General features: G+C 37.5%; 2 protein-coding genes across 6 annotated transcripts in view; one reads left to right on the forward strand and one right to left on the reverse strand.

Annotated features, from left to right (window-relative positions):
* Positions 1 to 13,246, reverse strand: part of LOC123306299 (neuropilin and tolloid-like protein 2) — a 414,806-nt gene that overhangs the window by 99,738 nt on the left and 301,822 nt on the right. The window lies entirely within an intron of this gene.
* Positions 635 to 4,061, forward strand: LOC123306300. 2 transcript variants are annotated; one of them, XM_044888229.1, is made up of 2 exons: positions 635 to 715; positions 3,273 to 4,061. In XM_044888229.1, exons 1-2 carry the CDS (start codon positions 650 to 652, stop codon positions 4,026 to 4,028), a joined length of 822 nt encoding a protein of 273 aa, XP_044744164.1. In that variant the 5' UTR covers positions 635 to 649; the 3' UTR covers positions 4,029 to 4,061. The 2 variants fall into 2 exon arrangements, with proteins under 2 accessions (XP_044744164.1, XP_044744165.1); XM_044888230.1 differs by lacking the exon at positions 635 to 715 and adding an exon at positions 748 to 844.

Genomic DNA, 13,246 nt, shown 5'->3' on the forward strand with positions numbered 1-13,246 from the left:
GCGGCCACCGCTTAATGTCATATATCATAAAACCTTTTTTTTTCTAATATCTTATTTTCCAAAACCACTAGGTCTCCACGACGCTCCAGTAAATCACGATTTAGCATCGTTGGCTCCCCAACTATAAGATTAAGTACGACATTTATAAAAAAATATCCAAATTGTCACTTTCCGGAAATTTTAGTTTTACCCCTTTTTTTTGAGATAATAGGGTATATCTGCACTATCCACTATGTCTCCTTGACTCTTGAGTATATCCCCTATTAGCATCGTTGGCACGTCTACTATGCACAGTTGGTCATTTCTCGAATGTCTATTGTATTTCTCCAACATACTACACACGCATAGAATGGACACGCCAGAATAGATTTTTCTTCAATTCAATCACATGGATAAGATGTAAATATTTACTGGAAAAACATTTCCTTCCAATTCTCGTGATAATTCCGCTTAGTCGTTCCTTCCATCAGAAAATGCATCATCTATACTCGACTGACGGACCTGTTCCTCGGGTTGAGTTTATCCTTTGAATCATGAATTCTTCAAAGATCTCATCTAGATTATCACTCCGCTCGTTCTGAGTGGAAATGTACACAAACCGTATCGGCGATATTGGAAAATTCGATTCGCTCACACAGATCGTGTCGTCATGCTGATAGATGAGACTAACTGCCTTCTAAATCAGATAAGATATCGGATCCACCAAAATCAACAGGTATATTTTTAGTTTCTTTACGCCAACTAGTTGGCGGAGCTTCTATCTGGGTAAAGTGCATTTTGATCGATTTCCGCAATGGGTGTGAAGTTTTTCAACTACGTCTTGATTTTGTGGATATGTCTGCATGTGAGTACTGGTTTAGTGTTCTGTTCGATATACATATAATCCTAGTTTATACTTCTTCGAGTTTCTTGGAGAAAATATTATTATCTCAATTAGAGGCTGAACTCCATGTGTGATTCCATTAACCAACAAAGAATTAAGTACATTTTTCCGTAGAGAAGGTTCGAATTAAGAAATTTCAACCTAAATGCCTGACTCACAACCATAGTCTATTTATTTGACCTCATTTCAGTTATCGTTTGGAAAACATCCTTGCAAGACTGTAGAAACAATTTATCATTATCCTACTGCTACATCTATCCAACAGCGAATAAAGGATGTTCTTAAGGTTATTCCTATTTTGCCTGAAGAGATTGATGTATTGTATTCAGATTGATGGGAATCTCCTTTCATCTTATTACTTCTGTACTAAAATGTCATATAATCTTCGTACAACTTTATTCATAAACCTTCTTTACATGCGATCTAACCTCTATCTGAGTGACTAATTTAAGAATACTACTCACATCATAGACATAGTCTCTATGTCTATGACTCACATATATACAAATAATAATTGCGTCATTTTTTATCTTGTCACCATCTACAATTTAACAATACAACCAATATGATTTTAGTGCAGAAAAAGTTACCAGTAACATATATAACTGGTCCGAATAAATCGTTTGATCAAAAATGACGAACCTATTCAAAACTTTCAAAATAACGAACTTGTAAAAGTTTGAAGTTAACGAAAAAGGAAACTTTTCATATTCTTGTAACTTGGACGATTAATCATGAAATTGTTCATTTTGATACGTCCACCTCTCAGACAGAAAATGAATGAAGACGCCAGTGAAAAAAAATATTAATAATAATAAAAAACTACCAATGAAATTCGTCTGACAAAGGACAGTTTTGAAAAGATCTTAGGAATACCTAAGATCTTTCTTTCTGTCGTTCCTTACAGTCTGCTTTTACTTTACCTCGCACGATATGCGTTTTTTCAAATGACCCCAAACCATTACCCGGATCAAAGGTCTATAGTTACTTTGAATTTCATAAAATCGCACTTTTTCCCCTGCTATTTTGTTTTCGCATCGGCTCTGTTTAAACGATACAGGCTGTTGAAGAACCCTAAAAAAATATTATTTTTAGTTATATCTCAGAACTCACAAACGGTTTTATCGAATGAAATGAATTTCAGAATATAGTTTTTCATTTATTCGATTAATCTTTTACGAACACATGATATCACCCACGTCTTCCACTTTTCTCATAATGACTATTACGTACCATAAAAATACCAAATATTTGAAGAACCCAACTCTTGAAACTAATTTTGACGCTATCTAATGAATATTTGTAAGTTTTGTAAAATAAAAGTATTCTTTATATTTTCTCGTATAAGCGCCGTTTTCGAGTGAGTTGACAAAAATTAAAAAGTATTTGTGAAATTTGAAAAATTGGATACTTTGGCTAAATACAACTCTGTTTAAAAGATCAACAGATTTTGCTAGTTATTGTAAAGGAAATTTTCCAGGGAAGGCACAGCTCATTATGAAAACTCAAAATGGCCATATCTTTTTATCAGAGCCAAATCGGAAAAAATGGTAGATATATGGACAAAGTGTTTCTTTTCACCTCAAGAATCTACGGTTGAAATATTCGTAGACTCGCCCCGTACACGAAAAAAAAATAAAAATACATTACCAAGGTGTTTTCGGAAAGTTTATTAAACTAAATTAGGCAGTTCCATAAAATCTTAATGCTATTTAATTCGTATGACAGATCCATTGTATCAGAATATTTTGGATGATCTGCTCATTCATTTTGTTTGAAAATAAACCCATTGTTGCCGTAAAAATGTACCGAACTAATTCGTACTCCGAAGTCCGAATAATTTTAAAAAATAGAAGAGCTCTTAAAAATAATCTTCGCATCAGTTCAAGCAGAATCTAGACTCCATAAATCAGTATTAAGCCATCCGTATAAGGCAAAAAAGGGAAAAGACTCCCAGAATGTGCCGGGTGTTGCCAGAACACTTGAACGATAAGTAGAAATTACGAATATTACAATAGTTTCCACTTTCGTCGAAAAGATGGCAGCACTTAATGAACGTCTTTTTGCAATTTCACCAGGATACGAATTGTAGCCAATGGCGAGACTTTTCGAGGAATTTTATCATGTGGAAATTCATAGAAGAGGTAATTGCACCTCGAAAAGTTAATGACATGAATGAATATTTGTTCTTCAATGAAAAATTTTTAATTTTTTTCCCGTTTGACGAATAAAAAAATTTCTGACTTTCCGAGGTGACGAACTGATTGAATTGAATTAAAATGAAAACCCCATATAAATTAGTAATTTCTGACGTAAGATATTCATTTTCTCTTTTTGAACTGATCACTATACTCTGTAGACCCCTTTTAACAGTATTCTTTCATTTCAGACCGCGACGAAATCAACTGCAACTATAACCCAAGCAGATGTGGAGTCCTGCATAACGGACGTGAAGAAACGTCTGGCAACCCAACAGACCACCACTAAAAAACGTTTCGAAGAGCTGAGAATCCGAAAAATGAACGACATGAAGGAGCAACAAAAAGAAAGATACGACAATTTGATCGCTTATATCCAAAACGAAAAGAACATACTTTCGACACTAAAACAGTCGGCGATTCAGGACGATTTCAACGTGACCATGTGCAACGATACGTCTCTCGTTTACGACCTGATATCGACTTCCTTCAGGTCGAGCGGTGACGCCATTCTGGCCGAATATAAGGGAGTTGTCGACAGGAACCACACGCAGAACTCCCTTCTCGTCGATAGATTAGCTCTGAACTACCAACAACTGGAGAAGAAGCTTGCTTCATGTCAGCAACAGACTGAAAAATTGGATTGTTTCGATGAGGTAGAGGACGACTGCGAGATCATCGTTTTCAAAAACGACATTTTCGATCAGGAATCCTCATATTACGCCGACGCAGAAAAGATTTTCGGAGTTTTCAAATCGAAGATAAATGCTTTGTACGAACGCAAACTCAGAGAGGTTCAATCGTTCTCCAGTGATATGAAGTCGTGCTATAAAAGTGTTAAAAATATCAATACAACGACGACAATTGATGTGACTGATAGTGGGGTGTCTTTTCACCCTACCAAACTACTCGTAATACTACCACTTTTGTACAAGGTTTTCTTATAAACTATAAGCAATCTGAATAAAATCGTTTTTTTTAAATTGAACTTTTCATTGACTAATGCTTCTTTGCTCCGACTTATTTAGGGCAGGCGTAAGTTAAGGTTTTAAGTGCCCAGTAAACTGATCATACCTACAATTATGAAAAAATTGCAACCGAAAAATTTATTACTTGAAAAGCTTCAGGTATGCCCCAATATGAATATATTATAAGTGTTCCTCTTCGGCGGAGTTATGCATAAATAAAGGTAGCTAATGTGTGTTCCCGAAAGGGGTGTTATCAAGATTTTGCATCATATCTCCTGAGGAAGTGAGAATTTCCAAAAAATAGTTCATATAAAAGATGTAGACAATTGAATTTTGTATGAAATGAGGTGAAACACATATATTGCGGATAACCCTTTTATGTTAGTCGGTTTATCAAATTTGGTCCAATTTGCCAGAAATTATGAAATATTCGTTTTGAGACCAGTTCCACGATAATAACTACCAAAATAACCTATACGTACATGATTAAAATGAGAACCATAAAAGCTCTTGAGCATTAAATTCTTCGTCGACTGGTCATGAATGAAAAACTGAGCTGTGTTATTTAAAACTATAAAAACTCACGTACCTCAAGGTAAAAACATTATTGGAATTATACCGCCACTCCAGACGAAATCCATCATCAAAAAAAGTCTACAATTTTACACAATATGGTTTATATTTGGGGAGCTCACGATGCTAAATCGTAATTTCGTCGTGGAGACCTAGTGGATTTTAAAGATTAGAATGTAGAAAAAAAAATTCTGATGAATTCGTTCGAAATAGTGTCCTCCATAGTAAATCAAAATTGAAAATTTATTTGTAGGAATAAGGACAGTAATAAGCTGTATCAAATAATGTTTATACTCGGCAACGTTTCGTAGAAATTTTGCATCTGCTTCTTCAGGCCTAAAAAATATACATTCTTAAGATATTCTGATAAATATACAATGAATACTCCAAAATCTTAAAAACATGAATCACCTCTATAAAACTAGCTAATTCATCAGTCATCAAATAAAATGAATGCACTTTTAGCGGTGGGAAAAGCGTTTGCATGTTTTCAAGATCTAAAAAAAAAAAACCTTCAGGTGTACATACTCGAGCGTATCAGATTTAGGTAGGTACTGTATATGCCCTCCGTGTCTCTGATAAAAAATTCATGTTAATCTAACAGTTTACTTGGTGGGGCTGGCCGTACGGAAGAGTTGAAATGGTGAAATGTTTTTTTTTTCGAATGTGTCAGATGTTCAGGCTATATGTTAATTGGACTCAAAGGAAGCTACTTTTCAAGAGATTGACAATTCGTCCGTAAAAAGCAAGATTACAGCAGTTCTTTGAAAATGCACAAAAAAAAATCGTTTTCTTGTACATACTTTGAAGATGATAACAATGACCTTTCGCATGGCTAAGCTTTTTTACCTTGAAAGGTCAATGTAGAATCCCTGTCTAATGTACAGGGTGGGCAAATTTCGATGTTTTAACATTACAGCTTTTAAACCAGGGAAGATAGACAAAATCTGATACTCCTTTCTCGTTCTCTATTTCTGAGGAACTAACAAGAGTAGTAGTCATTTTGGGCCACCTTCTTTTGTTTTCGAGTTATATGCGAAAATTGGAAAAATGGCGATATCGAAATAAATTTATATCTCTGCTAAAACTGATGATAGAACTCTGAAATTGAAATATTATCGGGGCAGTTCTTTAGGTAGAATCCAGTGGTGTGCTCGCCTTTCTAGCATGATTTTTAATTACGAAGCCATGACCCAAAGTTATATTTTTTTAAATGGGAACACTAGATTTCTCTTACAGAAATCTAGTGTCAGATTATATTCTTCCTGTTATTCTTGAATCATTAGCTTCAAAATAAGAGAAAAGGCTGCCGCGCTCGAGAATATTCCAAAATAACCGACAAGCGACCAAAATGACAACTTTCTCTTTTATAGGAACCAAAGTGCAAAGATAATGAAAACGAAAAACAAAAATGAAAGAACAGATACTCTCATGACAGAGCAAAAATAACACTATGAGTTTGATGTCTGTATAGTCCTACAGGGCGTAAAAATGCTGTCGCAGTAATAGGATTTGACGAATGAACAATTTCACATGCGTCGCCTATAATTCTCCTTCTCGAAATTCAATGAAATCGTTGTAGCCTTAACAGGAGTTTATACCGCCGTAGAAGGCGTAAGGGGGAAAAGACTACCAGAATGTAGGGTGTTGCCATAACACTTGAACGACAAGTAGAAGTAAGGAATTTTAAAATACGACTACGACTACAATTACGACTTTCGTCGAAAATATGGCAGCACTTAACAAACTTCTTTTTTCAATTTAACCAGGATACGAATTCTAGCCAATGGCGGGACTTTTCGAGAAATTTTTTCATGTGGAAATCCATAAAAGAGATGGTTTCACCTCGGAAAGTTAATAACATGAATAAATATTTGTTCTTCAATGAAAATTTTTTTTATTTTTTTCCGTTTGACGAATGAATAATTTTCTGACTTTCCGAGGGGACGAACTGATTGAATTGAATTATAATGAAAACCGCATATGAATTAGTGGTTTTTGATGTTAGATATTCATTTTCTCTTCTTGAACCGACCACTTAAACGGTGTAGACCCCTCTTAAGGAGATGATAACTCCGCCATCTTGAATATTTTGTGGGTGCCATTTGTGGTGAAATAATTTATTTTGACAGGTTTTATCTTCTCTTAATTATGAAAGCCACCCATGGTTTATCGGGCAACCCTGTTTCATGGAACTAGCACTAGCCGTAATATAATACATTCTAAATCATTCTGGTCCCACTGAAGAGAAATGAAGAAAGAGATTGAATAAGAAACCTATTCTTCGATTATTCCGAGTCCGTTGCAAACTTCAAGTTTCGCAATGCTCATTTCCATGTACTCAATTCAATAGCCGTCATGCCCCCACCCGAGAATGGACGATAACTCGAAAATTTCAACCCGATTCCCTATTATGCAGCGTGGACGAAGTCATTGTAAGGAAAAGTGCTTCATTTCGTATTCCTCGCCTGCGAACCTCAATCGCTTGTTTGTCGGCGACCACTCGGTCATATCTTGAATACTAAACCGGAGCAGCCATATCTGGAGGACCGCAATCTCCCTGGCCGGCGCTTTGTCGGTACCTAGTTCTGGGACAGGCCACCACCGCCGCGACGCCCGGATTTCTTACGCCCAACTCCGGGTTATTGTGCCGAAGCTGTTGGGAAACTGGGTCGATTTTTCAGCAACAAGTATTCATCGCTTTTGCGGTTGAGTTGGCGGAGGACCGGTGTTGGGGAAGGTTTATAAATTGTTCGTTTATATTGTAACATCTAATACAAGATGTTACCTGTACAGGGAGTTCGGGAGTTAACAGAAGTAACATTATGATATGAACTAAGATAAGAAGTTTAGTTTTACAGAGTGTCCCACGGGAGTGCTCATTTGAAGTAATAAATCTGAGAATTTCATCCGTCTCGGCGCAACCGTTCGGTCTTGACTAATTTTAACTGAACCCATCTTTTTCAGGATTTTTCGAAGGTCAGCTTTCGAGTCGTTTCTCTCAATGAAAATAACCGTTAATGGAAAAGTGATACATATTCTGAAAGAGCAACCCTTCTAGTAATAAATCTGGGAATTTCATCCATCTCGGCGCAACCGTTCGGTGTTGACGAATTTTTATTGAACCCAGCTTTTTCAGGCTTTTTCGAAGGTCAGCTTTCGAGTCGTTTCTCTCAATGAAAATAACCGTTAATGGAAAAGTGATACATATTCTGAAAGAGCAACTCTTCTAGTAATAAATCTGAAAATTTCATCGATCTCGGCGCAAACGTTAGTTCTTTCAAATTTTTAACTGAATCAGTCTTTTTCAGGATTTTTCGAAAGTCAGATTTCGAGTCGTTTATCTTTCAATAGAAGTAACCATATATGGAAATGTAATACATATTCTGAAAGAGCAACTTTTGTAGTAATAAATCTGAGAATTTCATTTATCTGGGTGCAACCGTTCGGTCTAGACGAATTTTTAACTGAACCCATCTTTTTTATGGATTTTTCGAGGGTCAGCTTTCGAGTCGTTTATTTCTCAATAGAAGTAACCTTATATGGAAAAGTGATACATATTCTGAAAGAGCAACGTATTTTTAATGGTATAGATAGATCGTTTGTCCATGGTAAGTCCACTTCTGTTCACCCAATTTTTTCATTTGTCCATCCACAGAACCATGAACCAAAATTTTTTTACGATTGATTTCTATGGTTCTGTCGGTCGACAAATGAAAAAATTGGGTGGACCAAAGTGGACTTAGGTTGGACAAACGATCTATACCTAGAAATACGTTTCTGCAATTTAGGGGTGCTGCTCCAGAAAATGCACCGAAACAACTTCTTTTTCCATATCTCTCAAACGGTGCCTGGACAAACAAACAAAAAGGTGGACAAACATGGACCTATGGTGGACAAACGATCCTGAAATTTTGGTTCGAAAATTTTCATTTGGGGGTGCCAACTTCACACTTTCCAAAATTTTCCAAGATTGATTTCTATGGTTCTGTGGGTACAAATGAAAAAATTTGGTAGATAAAACGGGATTACGTTGGACAAACGATCTGTACCATCAAAAATAAATTTTGGTATACTGATATACTGATAATGAATCCGATATCTCTAAAACGGTGCATGGACAAATGAAAAAAACTGGGTGGACAAACGACCCTGAAATTTTTGTTTCAAACTTCGCATTTCGCGCTGAAACCTTTTAATTTCTGAAGATATTGAAGAAGTAGCAATTGAGAGTAATTGAATGTAATTGAAATGAACATCATATTTTGATGCTAGAATGATATTCTGAATGATAATGACTGAATTATCGATTGAAAATAAATTGACGTGTATTTTCCAATCAAGCGTTGATTGCCTGATCAAGCTTTATGAAACTGGGGGTAGAGTAACAATTATTATTACTCTGTGGTTTGTATGACTGCTCTAGTTTTTCACTAGTTTGGGGTAGGCTATATAATTTTTCATTGAAAAGTCTATCCGCCTGAAATTATTCTAAGAAAAATATACCGGCTTCCGGGTTATTTCCATATTTTCAACGTCACGGAAATTTTAGAGGAAAAATTTATACGATTTTCATTTCCTAACCAATTTAATCGAAGTATGCTAATCGACCGAACTTCCCTCGTAGAGCCGGCCTCACAGTCGTAAATCCGCATCCTCTCCCCCGCTGGAAAGTTCGAATTAACCTCGGTTCATCACGCCCAACCTACCCCGACCAGGAACGGACATATTTCAGCGCGTGTAATATTCAACGACGCCCTACACGTAGATGCATTACACGGGGGGATTTGAGAACGTTCATACAAAATGCAGTAACGAACTTGTTGCACCTCTCCCTGATCGGCTAATAGCTTTCAGAGCTCTCGAATTACGGGACGTCGCGTCCGAGGGCGCTAATGTCGAGATGATGTCGAGGTGCCAGGAAACCGACAAGACCGACGGCTGAAATTTCCGGTGATCGAAGGGGAGATGCGGACGTCGGCGTCGCGCCGCCAGCAGGAAGTGACATACGTTTCTGGGAGAACAATGAAACAAACGGGGTTGCTGTAGGGAGGAATTGAAATTAAAAGAAAAATGTTTGGCCTGCTTGGCAGTTTGCGCACTTTAATTGAATTTTGTCACTGAGTTTTATTCGAGATCATATGTGCAAAGAATGCTGTACAAAATCTGTCCTACTAACTTTCAATTGAAATATATAAATAGTATTTGATTTCCAATTACTTCTTGAAAATGTATTTTATAATTGATAATTCAAATACGTCCCAGGTGACCAGTAACATATCTGTTATGTTTTCTTGGAAGATCTAATAGGGAACTTTGTTATGTGTCATTTTTCTGTAACCATTACGTGTCAGATACGACATTGGGGATATGTACGTGTTGTATACGAATTATATCCACATTTTGTGAATGTCATGTGCCCGCTCCATGATATCGACGTAACATATTTGTAACTTTTATATTTGCCATGTATCAGTGTAAGATCATGGAGAGAGTATGACACCCTTAACGTTTTAACTACCTAATCGACGGCGCTGCAAGGCGTAAACAAATACGGAGGATTGAGAGAAATACTATTGACACCGTTATTTTCATTAGTGGATTCGTATTTATTATCATTTAGTTTTTTGAGTTATATGGACATTTTTCAGTTGAACAGCGGATTACGGAAAGTGAAATGCATATATTGCATGTTTAATTAGTTATTTGTATTTCAGAGGGATTTTTCAGTGAAATTGTGAACATTGAGAAGAAAGAGCTATGGATGTATAACTGATGTAGGTCAATAAATCATTTCTTATGTTTTTATGGTAGTCCTATAAGACATTGCAGGTTTTGATTCTATCCATATCCATATATCCAGCATTTCTTCTGCTCCAGGCAGCGATGGAATTACACCTTTCCTTCTTAAGCGTTGTGCCAGTGCCCTATCTATCCCCCTCACCATCATGTTTCGCAAGTCCATGATTACAGGTTCACTTCCCTCGGATTGGCTTTTTGCTACTGTGACCCCCATCTACAAAAAAGGAGACAAGCTTTCCCCCGAAAACTATCGCCCTATAAGCCTGCTGTCAGCCGTTGCAAAGGTAATGGAGAGGATAATTAGTGAAAAGCTTCTTGAATTTTCTCTTTCCAATGGTTTGATTCCTGACGAGCAGCACGGTTTCGTTCCTGGACGCTCCACAAAAACAAATCTCCTATCATGCATATCCGACTGGACAAAAGCAATGGACTCCGGTCAGCCAACGGACGTCATATATCTTGATTTCTCCAAAGCTTTTGACAGGGTCCCGCACAACCGTTTATTTGCAAAGTTGGAGCACATTGGTGTTCGGGGAGAGCTGCTCGTTTGGATTAAAGCTTTCCTGACTGGCCGTTCGTACCGCGTGCGTGTTGGCAGTTCATTCTCCTCATCCGCTTGGCCGGTACTATCTGGCGTCCCTCAAGGCTCCGTTTTGGGGCCTCTGCTCTTTCTTCTTTACGCCTCCGATCTTCCATTCCGGTTTAAATCCACCCTGTCACATTTTGCCGACGACATCAAACTTTACAATAACCCCATAGTAAATCACGCTGATCTTCAGACTGACTTGAACATCTTGAATAAATGGTGCGAAGAATGGTTGCTTCCCCTTAACACAAGTAAATGCTTTGTACTTCACATAGGCAAAAACAACCCTCGTTTGCGTTACACTATCAATGCTGAATACCTGACTCCCGTATCCCAGATTGAAGACCTTGGCGTTATCATTTCGGAAACTCTTAGTTGGTTAGCCCATATAGAACGTATCTCAGCCAAAGCAAAACAGCTTACCTACATGTTCAATAAATCCTTCAGAGGCTGTGATGAACGAACTTTCGGGATTATTTTCAAGACATACGTCCGACCAACACTTGAGTACGCTGGTCCAGTTTGGTGGTGCTCCACGAAGGCCGCCAGCGATATTCTTGAGTCCACACAGCGATGGGCCACTCGCGCTCATTATGGTCCAATGCGACCCTCATATGAACAGCGACTTTCTGCCATGGATTTGTCACTCTTCGAGGAGAGACGTGTACTCGATGACCTGATCTTCTCGTTTCGAGCCATGCAGGGCCACTTCGGTGAGAGAGTTCGCAGTATGTTTCCTCTGAATAGGAATAACTTGCGAGGGAACATTTTCAAGTTGAAACGTGAAAATTTCAGGTCCTCCCAACGTCAACACTTTCGACCTCTGTAAACGGTTTCAAAAACAGTTATGACAGGTGGAAGTCCTCTCTATGAGGAACTGTGGTGTTGTATCTAATTTTTGTTTTTGTTTTTGTATATGATATTTCAGTTTTGTATTATTTTTCGCTTTCATTTTATCCTCATCAGTTTACGTATGCACATATGTAATCTAATAATCTTCGAGTTTATAGGCTTGTCCTCTACTCGTAACAATTATTTAATAAATAAATAAATAAATAAATGAAAATTATATTTGAATATATTATGAGCTGCTTGGTGCATATGAAATAGGTTATTTCCTTACATGTAATTTGAACAAAAAATGAATAAATCATATCTTTCGGATTTTCCAATTTTTTTTGGAGAACAGTTATAAATCCATCATGATACAATTTTTTTTTCATATCACATTAATGTATTACATACAGATCTCATTTTAAACACATATTTGTATAATCCATATATATGAACTATTTATGCCCTCTGCAGAAAGAGATGCATTACTTGTTTGAAAGGGACATAGGAGCATGGCTGCTATATAACTGTTCTAAATTTTTCCCCACTATGTATTTAGGTGACCGATCAAGGAACATTGGATATATATCTTCTATATAGCTGCTCTGTAATGTAGTCCCTGGGACCTGATGCTGGAGAATTTTGTATTTCGATACTTCGAATTTCTTCTGAATAACCAGGGTGAGTCTTTGACTCGCACAAATATTTCCACAGTAGATTTTTGAGGTCAAAGAACACACTTTTTTCCTACACTTGTGAAGGGCTTTTTTTCTCACCCTGGACGCTCCTTACCTTTGATCGGGAGCCAGTGGGGCAATCAGTAGAACCCCACGTCCCTCACAGAATCTCCAAAGAATTAGAGAGCCCGGGTAGACTTAAATGATCAGTGGAGAAAGATAGCAGTGAAAACTAGGGTGGTAGCATCTTCTTGGTCTCTGCCTTCTGACGGTTTTTAATCGTTCAAAAAGAGTACCTACCTCTTCTGACGACAATCTAGCTCTAACTGATTTAGGGAACAGTCTCTCACTGGCAAAAATAAATGGTAACAAAATAAACGTTCAGTTCTTTATTCCTACTGGATTAAATTATATACAGAAATGTACAAGTAATAACAAATGTTGATGTTAACCGGCGGCCTGGTTGGCGTGGGGCGGCTGATGAATTACGGTCTCTCCAGGAAAATACGGTTGAAATAGACGGTAAATACGGTTAAATTTTGTACGGTCACGCCAGAGGAGTACGGTGGAAATAGACGGTAAATACGGTTAACTTTTGAAATCCTGGCAAGTCACTCCCACTGTCGGCGGAAATCGGTACGGTGGCTGGTCTCAGTCCAATTGCAGTGCACCCTGTCTCTCTTTCTCTTTCTCTCTGTGACCCTCAAAATGGCTGCCAGTCAGAC

This window comes from Coccinella septempunctata, chromosome 2, assembly GCF_907165205.1.
Source record: "Coccinella septempunctata chromosome 2, icCocSept1.1, whole genome shotgun sequence".
In the NCBI taxonomy this organism is placed as follows: Eukaryota; Metazoa; Arthropoda; class Insecta; order Coleoptera; family Coccinellidae; genus Coccinella; species Coccinella septempunctata.